This window comes from Salmo trutta, chromosome 16 (genome assembly GCF_901001165.1).
Source record: "Salmo trutta chromosome 16, fSalTru1.1, whole genome shotgun sequence".
NCBI lineage: Eukaryota > Metazoa > Chordata > Actinopteri > Salmoniformes > Salmonidae > Salmo > Salmo trutta.
In genome coordinates this window covers 30,147,499-30,173,349 of record NC_042972.1, presented here as the reverse complement: position 1 = coordinate 30,173,349, position 25,851 = coordinate 30,147,499, and the positions used below count along the sequence as shown (strand labels likewise).

Here is a 25,851-nt window from a genome sequence, read left to right as displayed (position 1 = left end):
TCTGGTCTCCCATCCAGGGACATACCAGGATCAATCCTGCTTAGCTTCAGAAGCAAGCCAGCAGTACACAGACAGGACAAACACTGAGCCACTCACATGCTCATACCCATGCAGTCCACACCACATTCTCATAGGCACATGTACCATGTGTTATGTGGGTTCAACCTAAACTTAATCTATCCCAGTACATCTCAGAGGTAGCATCTGATACAGACAACATTTCAAATCAAACTTTATTTGCCACATGCGCTGAATACAAGTGTAGACTTTATCGTGAAATGCTTACTTACAAGCCCTTAACCAACAGTGCAATTCAAGAATAAAATATTCACCAAGTAGGCTAAAATAAAAAGTAATAATAAAAAGCAACACAATAAGAATCTAGCTTGCCATTCTACATGAAAAGATAGGCCTATATATTTCTGTGCTTTAGCTGGTAGCTAAGAAACTTGTTTCCCTCCCCATATCCACTCTGGAAAGCCTGTCACTGTAGCCTCAGTTTAACAGAGCTCACATGACAATTGAATAAAGTGGACAGCAAATAAACACATAGAACTGGATCGCGCACACGCGCACACATGGGTACTCCAACTCACTGCAATCGACAACACAGTTTCCATGGTGATAAGCAGTCCAGTACAAAATGGCTTACACAGACATGGCAAACGGCCCTATATGAGGGGAGAGGAATCTTAAATACTAAAAGTGTCACATAAAGGCATGTAGGCCAACGTATCCCCAACAAACACTCACAGCTAGTCAGGCTCAACTAAGCACACACACAGCCGTAGTATGTTGACCCAGTAACTAAAATACAAACAAACACTACTGCTTTTGAATAACCAGAGCCAAACACGATCACATGAGGGCATAGTCTGCTAAAGAAATACACTGTAAAATAAACTCTGTATGGCACAGTAAAGAATGCCATGCATGGGCGTGACACCCCACACTAAAGTGATGTTGCAGTGTGTATTGTCACCTTGGTGGGGTTAGTGGGGTGTATCTGTGGTGTCAATGGAATAGAAATGAGTGGTAGGCTATCCCTGTGGACCTGAGGCCATAGTCCAGCCCCCCTCTATATCCATGACCAGTCTACTATCATAATCACCTTTATTCGCCATGTACATTTACATATACCCAGAACTTGTCTCAGATGATTTGATCCCTAACAATGGAACATTGAGCCATTTTGTCTGTAGGTGAACTAATTGAATAAGCAGTACAGAGCATTGTAGGACACCTGACTCCTGAACCCACACCCGGTAGAGACACCATTACCCCCTGACTCTCCGGAGCAGCATTACTTCCATAAGGACTTATATTGAATATAGTTTATCAACTATGATGCTCATTCTTTCATTTTCAAGGAAATATGGTGCCTATTTAGTTAATAGGATTACTATGCTGAGTCAGGGGCTAATGCCTGTCTGGGATATTTTGAGTGTATTCCTTTCTTCTGTTCTACAATAAACACAACAGTGTTTGTGTATACCTTTTAAGTATTTCTACTGAAAGGGTTGACCTCTTTAGCTTTTCTGTGTAGAATGACAATGTGCAAATGCTGGTTGGTTTGAGGAGGGTTTTTGGATGTGTCCATTTCTCTGGTTCTTATGAACACCATTCTGGGCAGGGCAGAGGAAAGATCAGGCCACCAATAGCGAGGCTCAGTTACACCTGTGGTTTTGGCAGCTTGAGTCAGAGTTTTTTTTAACAAAACTTTTTAAAGATTAATGTGTCAAGGAAAGGTGGGGAAGGAATTGGCATTAACAAGAAAACAACAGGCCAGGTTTAGGTATGAGAGTGTTCCATTGTAGGAACCACACCTCCGTGGAACAGTAGCATTTTAGAGGCAGGGGAAAGAGGGTAGGCCTACATTTTTCTCTTATCGCATTTTTTGTCATTATATCTTGTCCATTGAACATTGCAAACTTTGTAATTTCATGAACCTTATTCTTCAAACATCTATTAGGATGAATTATTAGTTTTCCTGTCTCAGTAGTCTTCTAGGTCTAGGATATGGATATTGATGTATAACAATGCATAAACACGTTGTAACAAAGTTGGAGATAATGGGAGGATATCCAGTGCATTCGGAAAGTATTCAGAACCCTTGACTTTTTCCACATTTTGTTACATTACAGCCTTATTCTAAAATGGATTAAAAATGAAAAAGTAATCCTCATCAATCTACACACAACAACCCATAATGACAAAGCGAAATCAGTTGTATTTTTTATGCAAATGTATTAAAAATTAAAAACAGAAATACCTTATTTACAGGTGCATCCTGTTTCCATTTATCATTCTTGAGATGTTTGTACTTGATTGGAGACCACCTGGGCTAAATTCAATTGATTGGACATGATTTGGAGAGTCACACACCTGTCTATATAAGGTCCCACAGTTCGCATTGCATGTCAGAGCAAAAACCAAGCCATGAGGTCAAAGGAATTGTCCGTAGAGCTTCGAGACAGGATTGTGTTGAGGCACAGACCTGGGGAAGGGTACCAAAGCATTTATGCAGCATTGAAGGTCCCCAAGAACACAGTGGCCTCTATCATTCTTAAATTAAAGAAGTTTGGAACTACCAAGACTCTTCCTATAGCTGGCCGCCTGGCCAAACTGGGTCATCGGGTGAGAAGGACCTTTGTCAGGGAGGTGACCAAGAACCCGATGGTTACTCTGACAGAACTCCAGAGTTCCTCTGTGGAGATGGAATAACCTTCCAGAAGGACAACCATCTCTGCAGCACTCCACCAATCAGGCCTTTATGGTAGAGTGGCCAGATGGAAGCCACTCCTCAGTAAAAGGCACATGACAACCCACTTGGACTTTGCCAAAAGTCACCTAAAGGACTCTCAGACTATGAGAAACAAGATTCTCTTGTCTGATGAAACCAAGATTGAACTCTTTGGCCTGAATGACAAGCGCCAGGTCTGGAGGAAACCTGGCACCATCCCTACGGTGAAGCATTGTGGTGGCAGCATCATGCTGTGGGTATGTTTTCAGTGGCAGGGACTGGGAGACTAGTCAGGATCGAGGGAAAGATGAACGGAGCAAAGTACAGAGATCCTTGATGAAAACCTGCTGCAGAACGCTCAGGACCTCAAACTGGGGCAAAGGTCCACCTTCCAACAGGACAACAACCCTAAGCACACAGCCAAGACAATGCAGGAGTGGCTTTGGAACAAGACTTTGAATGTCCTTGAAAGTAAGGATTTCCATGTACAATACTACAGCAGAGCTCATTCACACGTGGTACAGTCAAATTGAACACAGATTCCAAACCACACATAACAGTGATCATGATTCCTGGGTCTCTCACAAATAAGTGGCTCATATTTGTTTTTGTTTCCAAGCTTATTTTTTTCTTAGAGTGCCTTCAGAAAGTATTCACACCCCTTGACTTTTTCCACATTTTGTTGTGTTACAGCCTGAATTTAAAATGGATTAAATTGAGATGTTTTTGTTACTGGCCTACACACAATACACCATAATTTCAAAGTGGAATTATGTTGTTCAATTATCTTTTCAACAAATGAATTCAAAATTAAAAGTTGAAATGTCTTGAGTCAATAAGTATTCAACCCCTTTGCTATGGCAAGCCTAAATAAATTCAGGATTAAACATGTGCTTAATAAGTCGCATAAGTTGCATGGACTTACTCTGTTTGTAATAATTAATGTTTAAAATAATTAATGTTTAACAATTTTTGAATGACTACCTCATCTCTGTAACCCACACATACAATTATCAGACATTTAATATCCCTTTGAGGATGGTGATGTTATTAATAACACTTTGGATGTTGTATCAATACACCCAGTCACTACAAAGATACAGGCGTCCTTCCTAACTCAGTTGCCAGACAGGAAGGAAACCGCTCAGGAATTTCACCATGAGGCCAATGGTAACTAAAACATTTACTGAGTTTAATGGCTGTGATAGGAGAAAACATTGTGGATGGATAAAAAACATTGTAGTTACCCTACAATACTAACCTAAATGGCAGGGGTGAAAAGAAGGAAACCTGTACATATTAAAAATGTTCAAGAAAACATGCATCCTGTTTGCAACAAGGCACTAAAGTAATACTGGAATTAACTTTTTGTCCTGGATACAAAGTGTTATGTTTTGGAAAATCCAATACAACACATTACTGAGTACCACTCTTCATATTTTCAAGCATAGTGGTGGCTGCATCATGTCATGGGTATGCGTGTAATTGTTAAGGACTGGGGAGTTTATAACGATAAAAAATCTACGGAATGGAGCTAAGCATAGAAAAAGTCCTAGAGGAAAACCTGGTTCAGTCTGCTTTTCACAAGACACTGGGAGATGAATTCACATTCCAGCAGGATAATAACCTAAAACACAAGGCCAAATCTACACTGGAGTTGCTTACCAAGAAGACAGTGAAAGTTTCTGAGTTGCTGACGAGTTACACTTGTTTTCATTTAAATTTCCTTGAAAATCTATGGCACAACCTGGAAATTGTTGTTTAGCAATGATCAACAACCAATTTGACAGAGCTGGAAGAATTTTTAAGAAGAATAATAGGCAAATATTGCACAATCCAGGTGTGGAAAGCTCTTAGAGACTAACCCAGAAAGACTCAGAGCTGTAATCAATTCCAAAGGTGGCTCTACAAAGTATTGACTCAGGGGCGTGCATACTTATGTCTATGAGATATTTCTGTATTTCATTTTCAATACATTTGCAAACATTTCTGAAAACATGTTTTCACTTTGTCAACATGAGGTATTGTGTGTAGATGGGTGAAATCAAATATTTTTCATCAATTTTGAAATCAGGCTGTAACACAACAAAAAGTGGAATAAGTCAAGGGGTATGAAAACTTTCTGAAGGCACTCTATAAATGCACTATATTGTACTATGAGACATATCTATTTGAAATGAGGCCTCTTCTATGAGGCCAAAGCAAAACACACTGTCTCCAGACAGACTCTTTAATTGCATTTTTACTCAAGGTTGCAGATATGTAACAACACAATTTAACATTCATCATTGTCTTTTATCATAAACTGCCATACAAACAGATGCAGCCAACTGCTAATGCTCCACAAGCTCAACAGAATTATTCCCCTTTTTCAGGGAATTCATCCTCTCCTCCGCTCTCTCACACAGCCCTCTATGCTGTCCTTCGTCTCTGGGGTTGTTTGTTTTGTAAAGTTTCATACTTTGTTTGTATCAGCAGACTTTCTCAGCTCTTGTCTCTGTGGTGTTCTGTTCATTGGTGCATCTAGCACTACCAAGCTGTGACACACAGAACCTGTACATTTCTTGTAAATAGCAAAAACAAAATGTACATGTTCTTTCTGAAGCAATGTTCTCCCTTTAGTGACTGAAAACTAAATAAAAGACAATAATTAAATAGCAACCTCTGTCTGTTCTTGTGTGTGTGCATAAATCTATCAAAGCATTTCAAACAGTGCCCAGTTATGCTACAAATGTGAGGAACATCTAAAAGCTGAAGGATATTTGCATTAGATAGCAAATCTCTCTCTCGCTCTCATAAAACAATGAGGGAATTCTACAGACTTCACTCTTTTTTTTCATAATTTTATGAAGCAAAGCCCCTGTCCGGGGAATCTCTGAGTTTCAGTCATGCCTGTGAATCGAGTATTCTAACCTAACTATTCATACGAATTACTACTCTAAACATATTCACAGAAGTTCTCTAGTGAACTGAATGACATGACAATGACAAAAAATGTACCTCCTTATCTCAACACAGTTTTGCCAATGGAGTTGGACATGGCTCAGGTCATTAGCTAATTGACATGAATGAACAAATAGCTCTTTCTAACAACACAACTCCTGGGACTGGGAGTGAAAAAAACAACTTGTTAACGATTTGTTAACAGGATATTAACATGTTACCGGCCTGCTTGTTGGCAGTATGCATCAGAACACTTACTTTTTCCACATTTTGTTGCGTTACAGCCTGAATTAAACATTTATTAAAATTACATTTTGTGTCACTGATCTACACACAATACTCCATAATGTCAATGAAACATTTTGTTTGCAGAACATTTTTTTAATTTATAAAAAAATTGAAAGCTAAAATGTCGAGTGAATAAGTATTCAACCCCTTTGTTACGGCAAGCCCAAGTAAGTTCAGTAGCAAAAATGTGCTTAACAAATCACATTAAAAGTTGCATGAACTCATTCCGTGAGTTCATACTACAAATTACATGACCATCCCCTGGACTAGATTTTTTTTTTAAATGGCAAAAGCGGGGAGCCCAGCCAACAGCGAGCTGCAATAACCCAGACAGGAGCTTTCTGATGCTCTGCCAGGTAGGCAGAGTTTGTCTTTTCAGACAACACTCAGCCTCCCCGGTGTGCGGGGCTTCTGAATCAAGTGCACCTACCTGGAACAGCGCAACACAAATATAAAAAAAGGAGCGCAGGCCTTTATCACAGCCTTTATCTTTGGCTTTTCTACAGAAATGTTTGGTGATCAACGAGGAATGCCTTGATGATCGACCAGTTATCACGATCGTCCGGTTGGTGATCACTGTTCTATGGTGTGGAGCAGCCGAAGGAGTTTCTTTCTTCAAAAACATAGACTACATGACAAATTGTGTGATCATTGGGGTGGGGGGACGACAATGCAAATAGCCTGGATAGCCATTTCATTAGTTGTTCAAGAGTCTTATTGCTTGGGGGTAGAAGCTGTTAAGAAGCCTTTTGGATCTAGATTTGGCGTTCCGGGTACCGCTTGCCATGCGGTAACAGAGAGAACAGTCTATGACCAGGGTGACTGGAGTCTTTGACAATTTTTAGGGCCTTCCTCTGACACGGCCTGGTATTGAGGTCCTGGATGGCAGGAAGCTAGGCCACAGTGATGTACTGGGCTGTACACACTGCCCTCTGTAGTGCCTTGCAGTCGGAGGCCGAGCAGTTGCCATACCAGGCAGGGATACAACCGGTCAAGATGCTCTCGATGGTGCAGCTGTAGAAGTTTTTGAGGATCTGAGAATCCATGCCAAATCTTTTCAGTCTCCTGAGGGGGAATAGGCGTTGTCGTGCCCTCTTCACGACTGTCTTGGTGTGTTTGGACCATGATCATGTGTTGGTGATGTGGACACCAAGGAACTTGAAGCTCTCAACCAGCTCCACTACAGCCCCGTCGATAAGAATGGGGTGTGCTCGGTCCTCCTTTTCATGTAGTCCACAATCATCTCCTTTGTCTTGATCACGCTGAGGGAGAGGTTGTTATCCTTGCACCACACGGTCAGGTCTCTGACCTCCTCCCTATAGGCTGTCTCGTCATTGTCGGTGATCAGGCCTACCATTGTTGTGTCATCAGCAAACCTAATGATGGTGTTGGTGTTGTGCAGTCATGAGTAAACAGGGAGTACAGGAGGGGACTGAGCACGCACCCCTGAGGGGCCCCCGTGTTGAGGATCAGAGTGGCAGATGTGTTATTACCTACCCTTACCACCTGGGGGGAAAGTACTGACATGTTTTTTTTTAATTGAGAGACAAGCTTAAAGTTTTCTTTACTGACCATCATTTTCACTTGTCTGACCGCTTGCATGATGACGAGTTTCTCACACGACTGTCCCCCTTATCTGGGTGGTTTTTTCTTCCCTGAATGATCTGAATCTAGGATTACAGGGACTCTCCTCAAATTGTCCGTAAGCTTGAGTTCATTTGCACAAAAAAATATACAATGATGGAAAGACCTGTGTGTTGTCCTTGTTAATGCAGACAGAGAAGAACTCCAACTTCTTAATCATAGCCTCAATTTTGTCCCACACATTAAATATAGCTAAGGAGAGTCCCTGTAATCCTGGATTCAGATCAGAAAAATATCCTCTCCTGTTGTCCTGGTTTCCAGTGGTTTGCAGAAGAGGATGTCTTTCTTAATTGACAACCCATAAATGTAACCGACATATACCAAGAGCTGTGCCAGGCCCTGCCATGTCACTTATGCGTCGTGAAACAGTGTTGTTTAATGAAGGCATTGTCTGTCTAGTTTCTTTGGCCTTTCCCCCCCAGTATTGTCCCAGCCATATCCACGGCAGCAGGAAGAATTAAGTCCTCTACAATAGTATGGGGCTTGCCTGTCCTAGCCACTCGGTAGCTCACCATATAAGATGCTTCTAGCCCCTTCTTATTAATGGTATCTGTTTCTTTTATACATGTCTTACTACTCGAAAGTAGTCTTAATTCCGTGGCTTATTTTTCAAATTGGAATGTTTAATTTCAAAATGTTTGCGCAAGAGTGAAGGTTTCCGGCGAGAAAGTAACTGTTAATGTGATTGGATGTTAATTGTTTGACTAGGCTACTTGTATTTGACATTGTGTTATTTCGCTGAACACTAGATGGTTTAATTTTATTTTTGGCAGTGAAACGAGGCACCTCAGGCAAGAAAAAAACATCACCCAAATGTATAGCCCCGTTGGAAAATCTAAATGACTGTTTGAAAATGTGAATCACATTTTTATTTGGTGTACCTCAGTTTGGGAATAGCCGTATTAGTGGATGGCAGTGGATCACCAGGATCTGTTACCTCATCATTCACTCCTAATGACTGACAGTGAGGACATGGAGATCTCCCATCTAATTTCCATAAGACAGACACCAGAGATGCAATCAACCCTGTGATTCTTTCACCACTGCCCCACATGTCCACCTTACAAACACACACAGACATAAAATGATTCAGTCCCCACGGGAATACCTCCCACATCACTGCTCTGGCATCTGCCTGGCTATCAGACCCACACGAGTCACCATCCTCTGGGACCCTGCTGACATCACACACTTCCTCCTCCAGGAAACTCACGTTTCTGCCGCACTGCCTGCCTCAGTCAGTCAAAAGTTTTAGAACTACTCATTCAAGCGTTTTTCTTTGTTTACTATTTTCTACATTGTAGAACAATAGTGAGGATTATGAAATTATGTAGAAACCAAAAAAAATCTAAATGACAAAATCCCAAAAGATTATATTTGTGATTCTTCAAAGTAGCCACCCTTTACCTTGACAGCTTTGAACACTCTTGGCATTCTCTCAACCAGCTTCATGAGGTAGTCACCTGAAGTGCATTTCAATTAACAGGTGTGCCTTGTTCAAAGTTAATTTGTGGAATTTCTTTCCTTCTTAATGAGTTTGAGCCAATCAGTTGTGTTGTAACAAGGTAGGTGTGGTATATAGAAGATAGCCCTATTTGGTAAAAGACCGTCCATATTAAGGCAGGAACAGCTCAAATAAGCAAAGAGAAACGATAGTTCATCATAACTTCAAGACATGAAGTTCAATCAATCAGAAAAATGTCAAGAACTTTGAACATTTCAAGTGCAGTTGCAAAAATCATCATGCGCTATGATGAAACTGGCTCTCGTGAGGACCTCCACTGGAAAGGAAGACAGAGTTACCTCTGCTGCAGAGGATAAGTTCATTAGTTACCAGCCTCAGAAAGTGCAGCCCCCAAAAAAATGCTTCTCAGAATTCAAGTAACAGACATCTCAAAAGCAACTGTTCAGAGGAGACTGCGTGAATCAGGCCTTCATGGATGAATTGCTGCAAAGAAACCACTACTAAAGGACACCAATAATAAGAAGAGACTTGCTTGGGCCAAGAAACATGAGCAATGGACATTAGACCAGTGGAAATCTGTCCTTTGGTCTGATGAGTCCAAATTGGTTCCAACTGCCATGTCTTTGTGAGACAGTAGGTGAACAGATGATCTCCGCATGGGTGGTTCCCACCGTGAAGCATGGAGGTGGTGTTATGGTGCTTTGCTGGTGATACTGTCAGTGACTTTAGAATTCAAAGCACACTTAACCAGCATGGTTACCACAGCATTCTGCCGCGACACACCATCCCATCTGATTTGCGCTTACTGGGATTATTTGTTTTTCAACAGGACAATGACCCAAAACACACCACCAGGCTGTGTAAGGGCTATTTGACCAAGGAGCATCAGATGACCTGGCCCCCACAATCACCAGACCTCAACCCAATCGAGATGGTCTGGGATGAGTTGGTCAACAGAGTGAAGGAAAAGCAGCCAACAATTGCTTAGCATATGTGGGAACTCCTTCAAGACTTTTGGAAAAGCATTCCAGGTGAAGCTGGTTGAGAGTGTACAAAGCTGTCAAGGCAAATGGTGGCTACTTAAATAAATCAAAATATATTTTAGATTCTTCTAACACTTTTTTGTTTACTACACGATTCCATGTGTAATTTTATAGTTTGTCTTCACTATTATTCTACAATGTAGAACATTTTAAAAATAAATGACACCTACTCATGCAAGGGTTTTTCCAAACTTTTGACTGGTACTGAATTTCAAATGCGTCAGGAGATGCTAGAGAGTGCATGAAGGACATTGGGAGCTGAGAAACATAAGGGCCAGAGTCCCTTCATTGGCCAAATATAAATTCAGACATTGAGCAAATGGTGGGAAATTGTGACACGTCTCACATTTCATTATAGACAGTCCAAGGAGCCCATGCCAATGAGAGTGGTACCCACCACAGCCTGGGAGAAGGTTGGAGTCGACTTGTTTCACTGCAATGGTAAGGACTATTTGTTGACTTGACTACTTGTCAAATTACCCTGAAATTGCACTCTTGTCCAGCACTACAGCAAAGACCGATTTTGCATTAGATTTTTTGTTGTTGCTAGTTCAGTCAACTTCAAGTCTGCTATATCCTAAAAGTAACAAAGGCTTAAAAATGTGTGCAAATCGTGACAAAACAAAAAAAAAGTAGCACATAGTGGGACTGATCCATACTTGGCTTTGTCTTACAGAGCAGCGCCCTTGGAATGTGGCCGGTCACCTACAGAAATCCTAATGGGATGCAAGTTGCCTTCCAGGTTGCCTATTCTCTGCCTGAATGACTGCTCATTAGCTATGCGGGATAGGGCCCTGCAATTGAAGGCAAGACAAAAACTCTACGACAAAAGTGCTAGTGTTGTCACCATTGGAAACTCTGGATGTGGTTTGAATTCGGGTTCCGGATTCATGGGATAGAAAGGCTACGGTATTGGAGGTGGTTGCGCCTCATTCATATACAGTCAGGACAGAAGATGGGGCTGTGTATTGGCGCAATAGACAAAGCCTTTTGAGGACGCTCAAAAGGCTTTGTGGCATACTGCCACTGGACACAGGAAAAAAGAAAGGAGAACAACTGGGGATGTTTCTGTGACACCAGGTACTGGGAGTGTGACAGTAGTGGGGATGTTTCTGTGACACCAGGTACTGGGAGTGTGACAGTAGTGGGGATGTTTCTGTGACACCAGGTACTGGGAGTGTGACAGTAGTGGGGATGTTTCTGTGACACCAGGTACTGGGAGTGTGACAGTAGTGGGGATGTTTCTGTGACACCAGGTACTGGGAGTGTGACAGTAGTGGGGATGTTTCTGTGACACCAGGTACTGGGAGTGACAGTAGTGGGGATGTTTCTGTGACACCAGGTACTGGGAGTGACAGTAGTGGGGATGTTTCTGTGACACCAGGTACTGGGAGTGACAGTAGTGGGGATGTTTCTGTGACACCAGGTACTGGGAGTGACAGTAGTGGGGATGTTTCTGTGACACCAGGTACTGGGAGTGACAGTAGTGGGGATGTTTCTGTGACACCAGGTACTGGGAGTGACAGTAGTGGGGATGTTTCTGTGACACCAGGTACTGGGAGTGTGACAGTAGTGGGGATGTTTCTGTGACACCAGGTACTGGGAGTGTGACAGTAGTGGGGATGTTTCTGTGACACCAGGTACTGGGAGTGTGACAGTAGTGGGGATGTTTCTGTGACACCAGGTACTGGGAGTGTGACAGTAGTGGGGATGTTTCTGTGACACCAGGTACTGGGAGTGACAGTAGTGGGGATGTTTCTGTGACACCAGGTACTGGGAGTGACAGTAGTGGGGATGTTTCTGTGACGCCAGGTACTGGGAGTGTGATAGATTCGGACAGTGCCTCAGAACCAGCGCAGGTCCAGTAGGTGAGCAGCCTCTAATAAAGATTAAGTTAAGCATATTGCTTGCTTAAATCATTTAACCGGTTTGACTGGGAATCATTCAGGCTTTTCAGTCATCCCTCTAAAGCAGACAGTTCATAACTCAGTTTTGACTTAGTCACATCGACAGGAGTCGTCACTGAAAGTTCTAATCAGCACCGGTTTTATACAAGTGCCTCTTTATTCACATCAAAAGACAATGCCGTGAGTAGCTACATGCAGAAAAATATTAACGGGATACGTCAGGATTTTTTAAATGAGGCCCTTGCTCTACTTCCCCAGAGTAAGTCTACGGGTAACTAAGGCTAGTTAGCACTGGTTCGCAAAACTACCTCTAAATTCCTTCATACAGACCAGAGACCTAAAAATGGTATCCACTAGTTAAATCGAACTCTGGGGAAATAGATAAAATCATTGCCAAAATCTAAGTATCCCTTTAGGCATAATGTTTTGGGGCCAATACTTGTTCTAGAATACTGTCAATTCGCAATGACCAATCGTTTGTTATAAATGACAAATCGACATCAAGCAGAAACATATCAAAGCATTATATTCACAAAGCTGAGTGTTGGTGATGCCAGCCTTGCTCAACTTGCCAACCGCACAGCAAGCCAATTAGGGACTGAGACAATATATATATATATTCTGGTGCGCTCTTTAAAGGTAACATATTACATTTATTTTCTTTTAACACTTAAAAAAACATAAAAATCCCAATTCATAGATGAAAATGTTGACCCATTGTCCAAGTATCCACCATGAGTAAAGTCAATCAGTCAATCTTCTGTCCACTCAGTCCTGGCGAGTCTGTCCCAGTCCTGGTGTTGCCATGGGCGACAGACAGTGCAGTGTCATGGTCTCCATTACGCGCCAGTGCGGAAGCTGCAGTGTCTTCACACCAGCTGTACAGATGCAGCCTGGAGGTAACCCTGCAGGTACCGGAGGGCCTCGGCATTCAGGCTGGTGCTCAACATAGAGAGGACCTGCCATTGGGGAGAACAGGAGAGAGTCACGCATCTGTCAACTACTAAAATGTAAGCATCTACATACACTACACAAAATAAACAACTATTTTCAGTCTAAGCATGTACAATGTACCGCTACCAGCATGATTCGAATCCGACCCACTGCTCTTTCAGCACTCTCGCGTCTACCCTTCACCTCTAAACATACTAAATAGTTACAAAAATATAAAAATAGAACATTCAGTCATTGGCAATCTAGGAGCCAAAATGTTGTACACGCACTGCTTTTCCTGGGGCCGCACACCATCTATGCTGCGCTAGAGCACCTTAGTCTCTCTGAGAGGCTGGCTCAGTCGGCTGGGGCTTTACTTTTAGAAGTAAGCATTGTCCGAGACATAATGGACCATAGGACAGGAGCCCATCTCCTGTATCTATAGCGTGAGGCAGCTTGTTGTATAAGTACACACCTTTGACAGAACACTAATGTGTCGCAGGTCCTCAACCCCAAAACATATCCTTAATTTGTTTTTGTATTTGGTATGACTTGACTGGGTATCGAACCTCACACCTTCCAATCCCAGAGCAGACACTAACCACAAGGCCACGGAGTTGGTGTTTAACTTTTATACCATTTTGTTTTGAACTCTGCTTAAAACTGACCGACTGACTCATATGAAGAAAGTAGAAGATTGGAATGCAAGGTGGATGTGCCCTCTCTTGTAGCCTTGCTGTATAATGTTCCTGCTATAAGGAGTGATTTAGCCAAGAGCCCCAATGCCTCTAAACATAGCCTAGTATTCATGCATTTCAATATATAAACTTACCCGTCCAGGACAGGCAGTGGAGAGCTTGTGGAGGGACTGAGCTAGCAGGATCTTGGGGTTGCTGACAGCGTCACCGATGGGGTCGTGCTCCTTCTTCCCAGCAAAGGCCAGCTGGGAGAAAGCCGTCTGGTAACTGGCCGTGTCCTCAATGTCAATAAAGTGCTCGTCGTCAGGGATGCTGTCATCCTCTGGCAGCTCAAACAGACCAATCAGGGCCTGGAGCAGGGGGGTCCTAAAGAATAAATAATTTAGCAGACCATTAATTTACAAGAACCACTAAAAAGTGTGATAATACTTCAGGACCGTTTCGCACCAGAGTTTGGTGTACTCGGTGTCCATCATTGCCGGGCACTCGGTGAGGATCTTGGTGATGCCCACGGCACAGATCTTCTTCTCCACTGGGCCAGACACCTTCTGCACCTCTGGAATGACTATCTTCTCCAGCACCATGCCAAACATCCTATAAGAAAGAAGACCCAGCACTGAGAATATCTTAGCGCATTGCTATCAGAATAATTAAGGACTATGATTAAACTTCCAGGCTTATCCTTTCACATATGACATGGTTGGCCTTTAAAACCAAAAGGGACAACTGACTGGCTTGTGTTCAGCGAGCAGATCTGCACACTTAGCTTTAAGGCTACACTAATGAACATATCCATGATGATGGAAAACAAACATGTCAGTCTAATTTCATCTGACAAGAGACTTACTTTGGCTGTATGCTGTCAAAAATCTCCTGCAGAGCAATGGCGCCATACTTGACACCATACAGATTGATAAAAACCATGAAACCTATGGAAAAGAGGACACTTTAAAAATGTGTAGCATTGAGAGATCAGAGCCACACTAAGTACGTTTTAAAACTAGACAATGTCAACATTAGTTTTAAGCTGTACTCACTCTTGATGAACTTAGTTGTTTTGGAGCTCTGCAGTCTCTGGAAGAGTAGAATGAAGATCTGTTTCCTGTACTGAACAATGGACTCCCTGAGAGAGAGCGAGCAAGACAACTCATGATACAGCCTCCATGTCAATTACATACAAAGTCCTTTATTTAGTTATCAGATAGACAGGTGGTCGACTCACGTGGGCATGTGCTCTATGATGCTGTTCATCAGGTAGAAACCTTGGTGGTCATTGGCCTTGGAGGCTATGAGCTTCTGGAAGACTCCTAGCAGACCAGGCTGTACAGGGAGAGCAGTTTAACGGCAGATGACGACAACTAACCAATTGCACACCTCAGTTAAACTAAGACTGGTAGGTTACAGAATATTATGTACAGTAAGAGTCCTTTTACCACCAACATGCCCCAGATGTTACTCACTATTTTATCAGCAGCAGAGCTGGCTATGGTGGCAGCCCCCTTCTCCAGGTAGGCTTGAAGCAGGCGCACCAGAGGAGGGATGTTGCCAGCACGTTCCCAAAGCACGGGCTGCAGCAGGTGGGGGAACAGGGCCATGTAGGAGTTGGGGATGGAGCTGGTGTGGATCTCCAGAAGCAGAGACATCACCTGGAACACGTAGGGCACAAACTCTGCAACAACAGAAGGGGGGAAAGTTGATGTAAGAAGGGCAATGTGTAGTTTGTCAAGCTTGCATACATGCAGTTCAGAGGATGGCTCCACAACCCCTTCAGAAGGGGTGATGTCAATGCTCGTTTTAACCTGGAAGCACCCCACTTCCTGTTGAACAAGGGAGAGCTTGGTTTGTTGTTTTGGAAAGTCTATTGAAAAAGTTGTTACTAGCTAGCTACCTTTTTAGTTTGGATCCTGCAAAACAGTTGGCATCAGTAGCTGGGACCACTATGTGTCCAGTGATCCTGCCGACCAAGGACGGGTCTGAGGAGCTGTTTGGTGTAGCAGCTAGCCTAGCTGCCTATCAAGCTAGAAGGGTTTTCTTGAGGGCTTGAACGCGGCCCGCGACGTGGTTAGCCATTGTGGCTGGGACTGCGAACTGTCCCGGAATGGCTGTTTGTTGCTGTTTTCAAGCTTCCCTGCAAACTGCCCTCCCTGGAACTGTGAGGAGTAACAGCATAACCTACATCGCTACTATGACAAAGACCAAAGCCGGTGGGACCATTGTTGGACAGTGGTGTCTATCACAGATGAAATCTCTTAAAACAAACAAAAATAGTTCTACAAGAAGTTATTACAACAAGAAAATGGCTTCAAGTGTTTTGTCCAAATACTGATGGAGTCAACTAATAAAAGAATGGCCAACCTGACCAGAGAGGTCCATGTCCTGAAGAACAGTTAGCAGTTCGATGAATTTAAAACAGGAGAATAGAAGGGACAAGAGCGCCAAGCCTTTGGGTTCGTAGCTTCACCATAGCAACTGATTAATGGACTGAATGTATATTTTCTATTGTACACAGACAGACACACATTACCGGTCAAAAGTTGACACCTACTCATTCCAGGGTTCTTTATTTTTTAAAACATTTTTTCACATCATAGAATAGTGAATAACACCACATGGAATCATGTAATCAAAAGAAGAAAATAAAAAGGAAAAAAAGTGTTAAACTAGTCAAAATATATTTAAGATTCTTCAAAAAGTAACCACCCTTTCTCTTGAGAGCTTTGCACTCTCTCAACCAGCATCACCTGGAATGCTTTTCCAGTCTTGATAGTTCACATATATGCTGAGCACTTGTTGGCTGCTTTCCTTCACTCTGCGGTCCAGCTCATCCCAAACCATCTCAATTGGGTTGAGGTCGGGTGATTGTGGAGGCTAAGTCATCTGATGCACCATTCCATCTTGGTCAAATAGCCCTTACACAACCTGGAGGTCTGTTGGGTCATTGTTCTGTTGGAAAGCAAATGATAGTTCCACTAAGCGCAAACCACATGGGATGGCATATCGCTGCAGAATGCTGTGGTAACCATGCAGGTTAAGTGTGCCTTGAATTCTAAATAAATCAGACAGTTTTACCAGCAAAGCACCCCCACACCATCACACCTCCATGCTTCACGGTGGGAAACACATGTGGAGATCCATTCACCTACTTTGCTTCTCACAAAGACACAGCGGTAGGAACCAAAAATCACAAATTCGGATGCCTGTGTTTCTTGGCCCAAGCAAGTCTCTTAATATTGGTGTCCTTTAGTAGTGGTTTCTTTGCAACAATTCAACCATGAAGGCCCGATTCACACAGTCTTCTCTGAACAGTTGATGTTGAGATGCGTATGTTAATTGAACTCTGAAGCATTTATTTGGGCTGCAATTTCTGAGGCTGGTAACTAATGAACTCATCCTCTGCAGCAGAGGTCCTCATGAGAGACAGTTTCATCATAGCGCTTGGTTTCTGCAACGGCACTTGAAGAAACATTCAAAGTTGTTGACATTTTTGGATTGACTGACCTTCAGGTCTTAAAGTAATGGACTGTCGCTTCTCTTTGCTCATTTGAGCTGTTCTTGCCATAATATGGACTTGGTCTTTTACCAAATAGAGCTATCTTCTATATACCAACCCTACCTTGTCACGACACAACTGACTGGCTCAAACGCATTAAGGAAAGAAATTCCACAAATGAACTTAAGGCACACCTGTTAATTGAAATGCATTCCATGTGACTACCTCATGAAGCTGGTTGAGAGAATCCCAAGAGTGTGCAAAGCTGTCGAGGCAAAGCGTGGCTACTTTGAAGAATCTCGAATAAATTGATGTGTTTAACACTTCTGGATTCTACATGATTTCATGTCTGTTATTTCCTAGTTGATGTCTAAACTATTATTCTACAATGTAGAAAATTGTAAAAATAAAGAAAAACCCTGGAATGAGTAGGTGTGCGTCTAAACTTTTGACTATGTAAATCAAGTAATTCTGTTTCATTTTATAACCCGTTTTCACTTTGTCATTATGGGGTAGGGCTCCCGAGTGGCACATGTCTCTGGTTCAATTCCAGGCTATATCACATCCGGCCATGATTGGGAGTCCCATAGGGCGGCGCACAGTTGGCCCAGCGTCGTCCGGGTTTGGCTGGGGTAGGCCGTTACAGTAAATAAGAATTTGTTCTTCATTTAAAAATGTAGTGTGTAGATTGATTAAATGCATTTTCCCCCCTCAATTTTAGATTAAGGCTGCAACGTAAAAAAATGTGGGAAATGGGAAGGGGTCTAAATACTTTCCAATGCGCACACACACACACACACACACACACACCCCTGTAACGCTTAGAGAATAGCTTATGTCAAGTGTTATTGCAGTGTTGTGGTTGCAGGTTCACCTGGCACATCTAAAATATTTTCCTTTTGTGGTGTTGCTATAGGCCACCAAGTGAAATGCTTGATAGTGTATGTGATGTAAACAGAGTTCCATTTCTTGGGGACCTGAATATTTAATCAAGCTGTCCACTCAAGAGGAAGCTTCTCACTAACTAGTGCCAGTAATCTGGTTCATGTTATTATATCAACCTACCGGGGTGTTTACAAACACTGCAGGAACAAGATCATCCACATGTATTGATCATGTGATTACTAATAATGTAGAAATTAGTTCGAAAAGCTGTATCCATACCCATTGGATGCAGTGATCACAATATAGTGGCCATATCAAGGAAAACAACATTTCCAAAAGGTGGGCCTATAATAGTCTAAGAGAAGATATAAAAAGATTTTGCTGTGACTCTTGGATGTTAAACATTTACGTTGGTCTAATAAGGATTATCCGGACGCTGCACTTGATGAATTTATGAAATTGCTTCTTCCAATTACTGATAAAGATGCACTTGTTCAGAAACTGACTGCTCCATGGATTGATGAGGAATTGAAAAACTGAATGGTTGAAAGATGTGGCAAAAGTGGCTAATAATTCTGGCTACACATCTGACTGCAAATTTAGAAATTATGTGACTAAAAGCAACAAAAATAAACTTTATATAGCCAAGATCAATGATATAAAGAATGGGGGGGGGGGGAAAACACATTAAATTATGGGCAGAAATACAAATTCAACTCCATCTTTCATCGAATCAGATGGCTTATTCATCACAAAACCATTTGATGTTGCCAATTATTTTAAGGATTATTTCATTGGCAAAGTAGACAAACTTAGGCAGGGAAAGGCCAACAACGAACAGTGAGCCATCATACTCATGCATAAAAAAAATAAAATGAAAGAAAAGCATTGTAAGTTCGAATTTTGTTAATGTAGTGTGGGAGAGGTGGGTAAATTATTGTTATCGATCAATAATGACAAACCTCCTGGCATTGACAACTTGGATGAAAAGCTACTGAGCATGGTAGCTGACTATACAGCCACTCCTGTCAGTCATATCTTTAATCTGAACCTAGAGGAAAGTATTTGTCCTCAGGCCTGGAGGGAAGCCAAAGTAATTTTGCTACTCAAGAGCGGCAAAGCAGCCTTACCTGGTTCTAACAGCAGACCTGCCAGCTCTTAGCAAACTGTAGGAAAAAAATGTAGTTTGACCAAATACAATGCTATTTCTCTGCAAACAAAACAACAACTGACTTTCAGCATGCTTATAAAGAAGGGCACTCAACATGTACTGCACTGACACAAATGACTGGTTCAAAGAAATTGATAGCTGTACTGTTAGATTTCAGTGCAGCCTTCGATATTACTGACCATAACCGGTAGAGAAAAAGTATGCGTTATGGCTTTTCAACCTCTGCCATATTGTGGATTCAGAGCAATCTATCGAAAGAACTGAGGGTTTTATTTAATTGAAGCTTCTCATGTCAAACATGTAAAGTGTGGTGTACCGTAGGGCAGTTCTCTAGGCCCTCTACTCTTTTCCATTTTTACCAATGACCTGCCACTGGCATTAAAAAAGCATGTGTCCATGTATTCTGATGAATCCACCATAGCTAATGAAGTCACTTAAAGAGTTGCAGTGTGTTATCGAATGGGTGGCCAGTAATAAACTGGTCCTGAACATCTAAAACTAAGAGCAGTGGATTTGGTACAAATAATTCCCTAAGTTCTAGACCTCAGCTGTATCTGGTAATGAATGGTGTGGCTGTTGAACAAAATGTTGAGACAAAATGACTTGGTGTTACCTTAGATTGTAAACTGTCATGGTCAAAACATATAGATTCAATGGTTGTAAAGTTGGGGAGAGGCCTGTCTGTAATAAAGAGATGCTCTGCTGTTTTGACAACACTCCACAAAGCAAGTCCTGTAGGCTCTAGTTTTATCTTGATTATTGTCCAATCATATGGTCAAGTGCTGCAAAGAAAGACCTAATTACCAAACCTGGATTGAAAAACAAATAAAGCAACACCTCAAGGCACAACGCCTCTCCCAAGTGTGACCTACTTGTGTGTATGTACTGAGATGTGTAACTGATCGATGCACACACGTTAATGTTCTTAAAATGTACATTTTTGAAAAAGTTTTTTTTTTCGTTATGTGTTGAACCCCAATAAGACTAGCTATCCCATTGTCGTCGGCTAATGGGGATCCCAATAAATAAAAATCATTCACCTTCCACTCGCTTTCCTAGGCCTGTCCTACTAAGATGAGCAATCTTATGCTTAACATGGACTGCTGGAACCTGCTTCTTTCTAGGGTAAAGCCACATACCCTGTACGTCATTCTGTAGAATCTCAGTGAAGACTGGGAAGAGGGCCTCCTCGAAGCTGCCCACAGTGGTAGGGTTGGCCTTGCAGGTGATCCGGATAGACAGGCACAGGGACTCAAACAGGTAGTGGTTAAAGTGAGGCTTGCTGGGGTTCTGAAAGAAACACATGATACCGGTATATACAGCTGCTACTTACACACATGAGCTGACTTACATTGTGTCTATGTATCTACCACAGCACAGACAAGGGTGTGACCTACCTTGCTAACGAGGAGGAGCTTGTGAGTGAGCTGGCCAATCAGTGTGGGGATGTAAGGAACAATGGTCTCCTGCAGGAGGGAAAAGCTGCGCATGATGGCTGGAAGAGAATGAAGGAGATGTCAGGGTAGAAAACAAGGATCGTACACACCCCCAAAAAAATAAAAAATAACATTGCCCACAAAAACTTAAGTAACATGTCGTCCGCAACCTCGTCACCACAAAAGGATAGTTATCCTAGCCGCAAAAGGATAGTTAGACATATCATTAAATCTATTTAAGCTATTAGCAGAGCAGTTAACCCTCAAACTCCCGTACCTTTCATGATATATTCGTTCTCTGATGAGCCAGGCAGAGCCAGGGCTTTGAACAGGTTGTTGAGCAGCTGTTCCGTGAAGGGGGCCATCTCTGTAGGAGTGATACTGAAACACATTGTGTAGTGTTGGATAAGATTAAGATAATCAACTATTGACATAAAGTAGCTGGGTAACTACTCACAGTGTGGAGTTGTTGGGGCCCCTCATGGTAAAAAGTCTCTCCAGGGCGTGGGCAGCGTAGGTGTGCTCCACTGTGCTCTCCGCCTGCAGGTGGGCCACCAGCAGAGGGACAGCCTGCAGCAGCTGCTCTTTGGGCAACTGGAAGACAAGAGGGGACAAAGGAGGACTGGATATTCACAGGCCCCTCAAAGTGTTGATTTCAACCTTTAAGTAGGCTGAACTCATGACAGTGAATTTTCAGAGGAGAAATACCATAAAAACAAAATCAAACCTGACTCCTGAAGATCATGACGTATTTGATGGCGTCAGCCTTCAACACTGGAAACTCATTGACTAGAATAGAACAGAGTAAGCATGTTTGATAAAAGTGCAGATAAAGCAATCCACAGCTGTGATAATGAATTCATAAATCATTTGCTCATCTGGTCAACTTTATATGTACCGTTTTGGGAATTGAGGTCTGTGAGAATGTGGTTCACAAAGAATTCTGTGAGGTTCACCAACTCGTTAGCCTGCGTGATACCATGCTTAAAAAGATACACATTTTACATTACTCAATGTCTACTGCAATCATGTTCATAACCCAGCAATGTTCCACAAACACACCCAAATACAAAAGGAATTATAACCATACCTTCGCTGTCTGGGCTTTAGAGGCCAGAGATGTGACCAGGTAGATAGCAGCATCTTTGTGCTTCCAGTTCACCACTGGGTTCTTGGCATACTCCCCCAGCATGGAGTTCACATAGCCAGAGAAGATGGCTGTGACCGGGCCCTCAAAGAACTTACACAGGCCTCTCACTAAGTCACAGGCAGCCCTGCGCCGAGTGTCTATGTCTGCAGGGAGGAGACAGAACAGAGGGGTCAACAACCGTATGCTTAAACAATAATCCAGCTCAATTTGTCTCATTGATGAGTTTACATTTTTGTGTTATTACCTGATCCTTCAAGATCTCTTCGGATGTATTCTTCAGAGTTATCCTCAAAGGCCTCCTCATCAGCACCTGGAACCAAAGAAATCTATGAATCAGTACCAGAGACCATTATGCAGATATCTGCCATTAAAGTTCAATGGCATGTATTAAATACCCATGTACCCATTCATGCCCAAGACACTATTTCAGTCTGAACTCACTTCTGAACTCCATGTTGGGCACAATGACCTTCTCACAGATGCTGGTGAGTGTGTTCTGGTCCTCAAACAGATGCTTGTAGTGGGGCCTTTCACACACAGATGCTAGGAACTGAATAGCATTGCTCACAAGCTATGTCACAAAACAAAAAGGAGCAAATGTGTTAGCAGGCGGTCCACATGATCTATTGATAAGGTACATGAATGTATCATCAGCAGCCTCACCAGATCGTACTTGACCTCCTGGCCAGCGGAGACCAGCAGGTTCCAGATAGCAGTGACAAAGCGAGGCAGGTAAGGCTGGAACTCTTCATCGTACTTCTGGGCGTAAAGAGCAGCGTTGTCACAGATCTGAGATTTGAGCAGCTCCAGAAGACCTGCCTCCTCTTCATCCTGTTGGGTGGAAAAGACAAGGTTATCAAAGGTTGAATCAACTGATGCAGTAACTTAAACATTTTACAAGTGAAAGTCCACTCACATCTGTTTGTAGTAGCTTATTATCCAAGGTCAACAAGTTATGGAAATTAGACATCCAGGTCTCCATGTTGTCCTCAAAAAACTCAGGAAGGTCCTGTGAAGGCAGTGAAAGTTGGAAGAATGAGATTACTTTTACTCCAGTGATAAGCAGCACATGAAAATTCAGCAACATGCAGCATGTCCTTGTGGTCATAAAGCAGATAAGATGCAGGTGGGGGACGTACCTGGAAGTTGAGACTGTAGAAGAGCTTTGAAATCAGAGTAAGGGACGAGAAGAGGATCTTCAAAGCGTTGATGTCCGTCGCATGGGTCTGACACAGCTCAATGGTGGCCTGAGAAACAATATACATGGATAGTAGACAATGACTTTAGATGTCTGAATAATTTAGGTCCTACAAACTAAAAGCAAGTGATGGGCAGTACCAATTTCAAGAACTGTTGTTTTTACTTTAAATATATTTCAATTGTTAGGGTTGATTAACTCTGTAAACAATAACCTTGAAGAGTTCAGTCAGCGGACTCGCAAACGTGTCCAACACCAGTTTAATCTCCAGCCACAGCTCATTCGACTTAAACTCGTGTCGATACCTGGGAAAACAGAAGATCAGTGTGAACATCTTTAAAAACTAACCACAAAGACATAATTCACTATGACACCTATCATTAGAGGACCACGTGTCATGCCCATGGTGATTAACCTCTTGAAAAGTGAGTGTGCGGTCCGGAGCACTCCGTTAATGATGTGGAAGTCTCCGCTCTGGAAGCGAGTCACCATCTCTGTCAAGAGGTCCGGCCACTTCATAGGGAAGTCCTCTCTGCCGATGATGCTGATGGCATCACTCAACTGTAGAAGAACAGTAAACACTGGAGTAAAACTAATACATCTATGGAAATGGCCCTTTTTATTGTGTAAAAGGATCATCCTGAAGGATTGTGAACTCATGCAGATGGATTCCAAGAACCTCCGATTAAAGTAATTCAAACCAGCACCAGCTCACTGACTTTATGTACAATAGACAGGCAGGTAACAGGTCTTGCCTCTTGTGCAGACATACCTGTTTCTGAATCTGTTCAGGGCTGCTCAACATCAAATTTACAATGTTGGCCTTGATAGTGGTTCGGTCGGGATCTGAGATTTTGTTTGGTTCATCTTCAATCTGAAAGCGATATTAGGATACAAAGTAAGACTTGTCATGCCAACGTTGGGCCAACAATACTTGCACAACACATAACACTGATTTCGTCCAATATTCAGGCAACCATTAACTTACTATGCGCCAGTTTCTCTTGATGTAGTTTTTGAAGGTGACAGCTGCACACACCCGGATCACGTTGTCTTGAGATTTCTCCAACAATGTAAGCAGCAATATTGGATAGTTCTGGTTCCCTTCAACTGACTCAAGAAACTTTTCAGCTGGAAGAAATTAGGGAAATAAGAACATTCCAGTCAAGCAATGGGAAATTGTACATAATGCCCAAAGTATGCATGTTCATACCATGACTGATCAGTGCATGGGTGTTTTAAATGAACATGCATTCTACTCTGAGCTCCCATACCTGGACGTCTGACGGATGGATCCGGGTCCAGAGTTTTACGCATAAATTCTGTGAGTGTCTGAAGGTTTCCATCATTCAGCTCCATGGTACCCTAGAAAGAAAGTCAATCATTACATTAGACATAGTGATGGTCTCAACTAGCTGACTATTAGCTGATTAAATAAAAAGTTGTATCTAGTCACATTCACAGGGTCGCAGATGTAGTTGCAGTGGGACAGGGCAATACTTAACTGCCGAGCTCCAACAGTGCAGGTGTGAATGATTGTCTTAGCTACAAGTCGATGAGGAAACGTGACATTTTTAAAACGATAGAGGTGCTTGTCATTCAGTGGCGTCTCCAGCTACCCACTTTCTAATCATGCGCAGTAACTTCACGCCTACCCACTAATATTTCACGGCATGATGACGACACCTGAAGATAGTTATATTCAGCCAATCAATTTGACTAAGTCAAGCAAGCTAGCCTTGCATCATCTTTGTGCTCCAATGGAATTCGTTATTTTCCAGAGATCAGAAACTTTATCCAATCACAGTAAACTTGGGGCGGGACTTGGAGGCTGCAGTTAGCCACTAGCTAGCAATGTTAGCAATGTACTCTGGCATGGTGCTCATTCAAAATACTTACGTTTCACTAGTTTAGAACTGGCGGATAAAAAATATCCAACACTAGTTTCGAGAATATAAGCGTAGCTACTGAATGACTGAGCATGTTAGCTAGTTTGGTAGCTAGCTAAGTTACTTAGCTAACTAGTAGCAGGCTAAACTAGCCATGGCAGTCTGGTAGGCCAGCAGTACTAGCAAAAATAGCCTGAATGACAGGCATGCCATGGCTAACTTCGAACGTCTTCTTGTGCGTTAGTATCTGATGTGCGTGTTACATTTGGGCGAATTAGCTAACGTTAGCTAGTTCAGAAATAATTCTGTAAAAAAGCTTATTCTGTTGTGTCCTCGCAACGCAGTGGCACTAAGCCCTAATGCATGGTATAGTACCATCTGTGAATGAATATTCTGCAAGTAACTAGCTAGCCATTTACCTAGCTTGCTAATGCTAGTTACTTAACTTTTTACGTAGCTAAATTATCCACGATGGGCAAATTAAAAATGTCTACGGCAGTTTTATATTTTTCTACAAACTAGCCAACAATGTACATTCATATGCATCATTTGATAGAGCGATGAGATTACAAAGAGCTCTCATACCTTATCTTGCTTTTTGTTGTCTCAGCCGGTGTCTGTGCTGTTATTCGCTGCTGCCGGACGAAATGGCTTTCAAAAATCTCAAGCCACTGGGCGGTCTGTGCACTGGGCGTGCGCAAACAAGTTTGGAAAACCACGCTGGAGAAGCCCCTGGCATGGGCGAGTGTTCGGAAGAGATTGTATATAAAATATTGACTAATGAATTGATCACAATTTTTGATTGATCAAGTATGTTCACCTAGTCATTGAGATTGTTCGATCGCCTGTTCTACAAATCACCTTCCATCATAAATAACTAGCCTACTCATTTGTAGATCAGTCGGTCAGTGACAATTTACCCAATATACATTACGGTTTTGATCCTCATAGTCAGGTCATGGAAGACC

General features: G+C 42.4%; 1 protein-coding gene across 1 annotated transcript; it reads right to left on the bottom strand.

Moving 5' to 3' along the window:
* Window positions 1-12,149: 12,149 nt before the first annotated feature.
* LOC115150520 (exportin-2-like) lies at window positions 12,150-25,612 on the bottom strand. Its single transcript, XM_029693921.1, has 25 exons — window positions 25,469-25,612; window positions 24,269-24,359; window positions 23,983-24,125; window positions 23,767-23,868; window positions 23,410-23,555; window positions 23,209-23,299; window positions 22,936-23,043; window positions 22,713-22,805; window positions 22,460-22,627; window positions 22,238-22,367; window positions 22,041-22,106; window positions 21,737-21,939; window positions 21,545-21,629; window positions 21,374-21,435; window positions 21,104-21,240; window positions 20,924-21,027; window positions 20,608-20,705; window positions 20,350-20,500; window positions 15,125-15,333; window positions 14,887-14,984; window positions 14,702-14,787; window positions 14,512-14,593; window positions 14,112-14,258; window positions 13,799-14,030; window positions 12,150-12,992 (listed from the first exon to the last, which is right to left on the bottom strand). The coding sequence occupies exons 2-25, from the start codon at window positions 24,351-24,353 to the stop codon at window positions 12,903-12,905; spliced, it is 2,916 nt and encodes a 971-aa protein (XP_029549781.1). The 5' UTR covers window positions 24,354-24,359; window positions 25,469-25,612; the 3' UTR covers window positions 12,150-12,902.
* Window positions 25,613-25,851: the final 239 nt, after the last annotated feature.

Bases quoted from the DNA above. Each gene is read 5' to 3' on its own strand.
- LOC115150520 (XM_029693921.1), bottom strand. From the start codon at position 24,353: ATGGAGCTGAATGATGGAAACCTTCAGACACTCACAGAATTTATGCGT. The intron at 22,107-22,237 runs GTGAGTTCAGAC...CTTTGGTTCCAG, and splicing joins GCCCAACATGGAGTTCAGAA to GTGCTGATGAGGAGGCCTTT. The intron at 21,028-21,103 runs GTGAGTAGTTAC...AATGTGTTTCAG, and splicing joins GGCCCCAACAACTCCACACT to TATCACTCCTACAGAGATGG.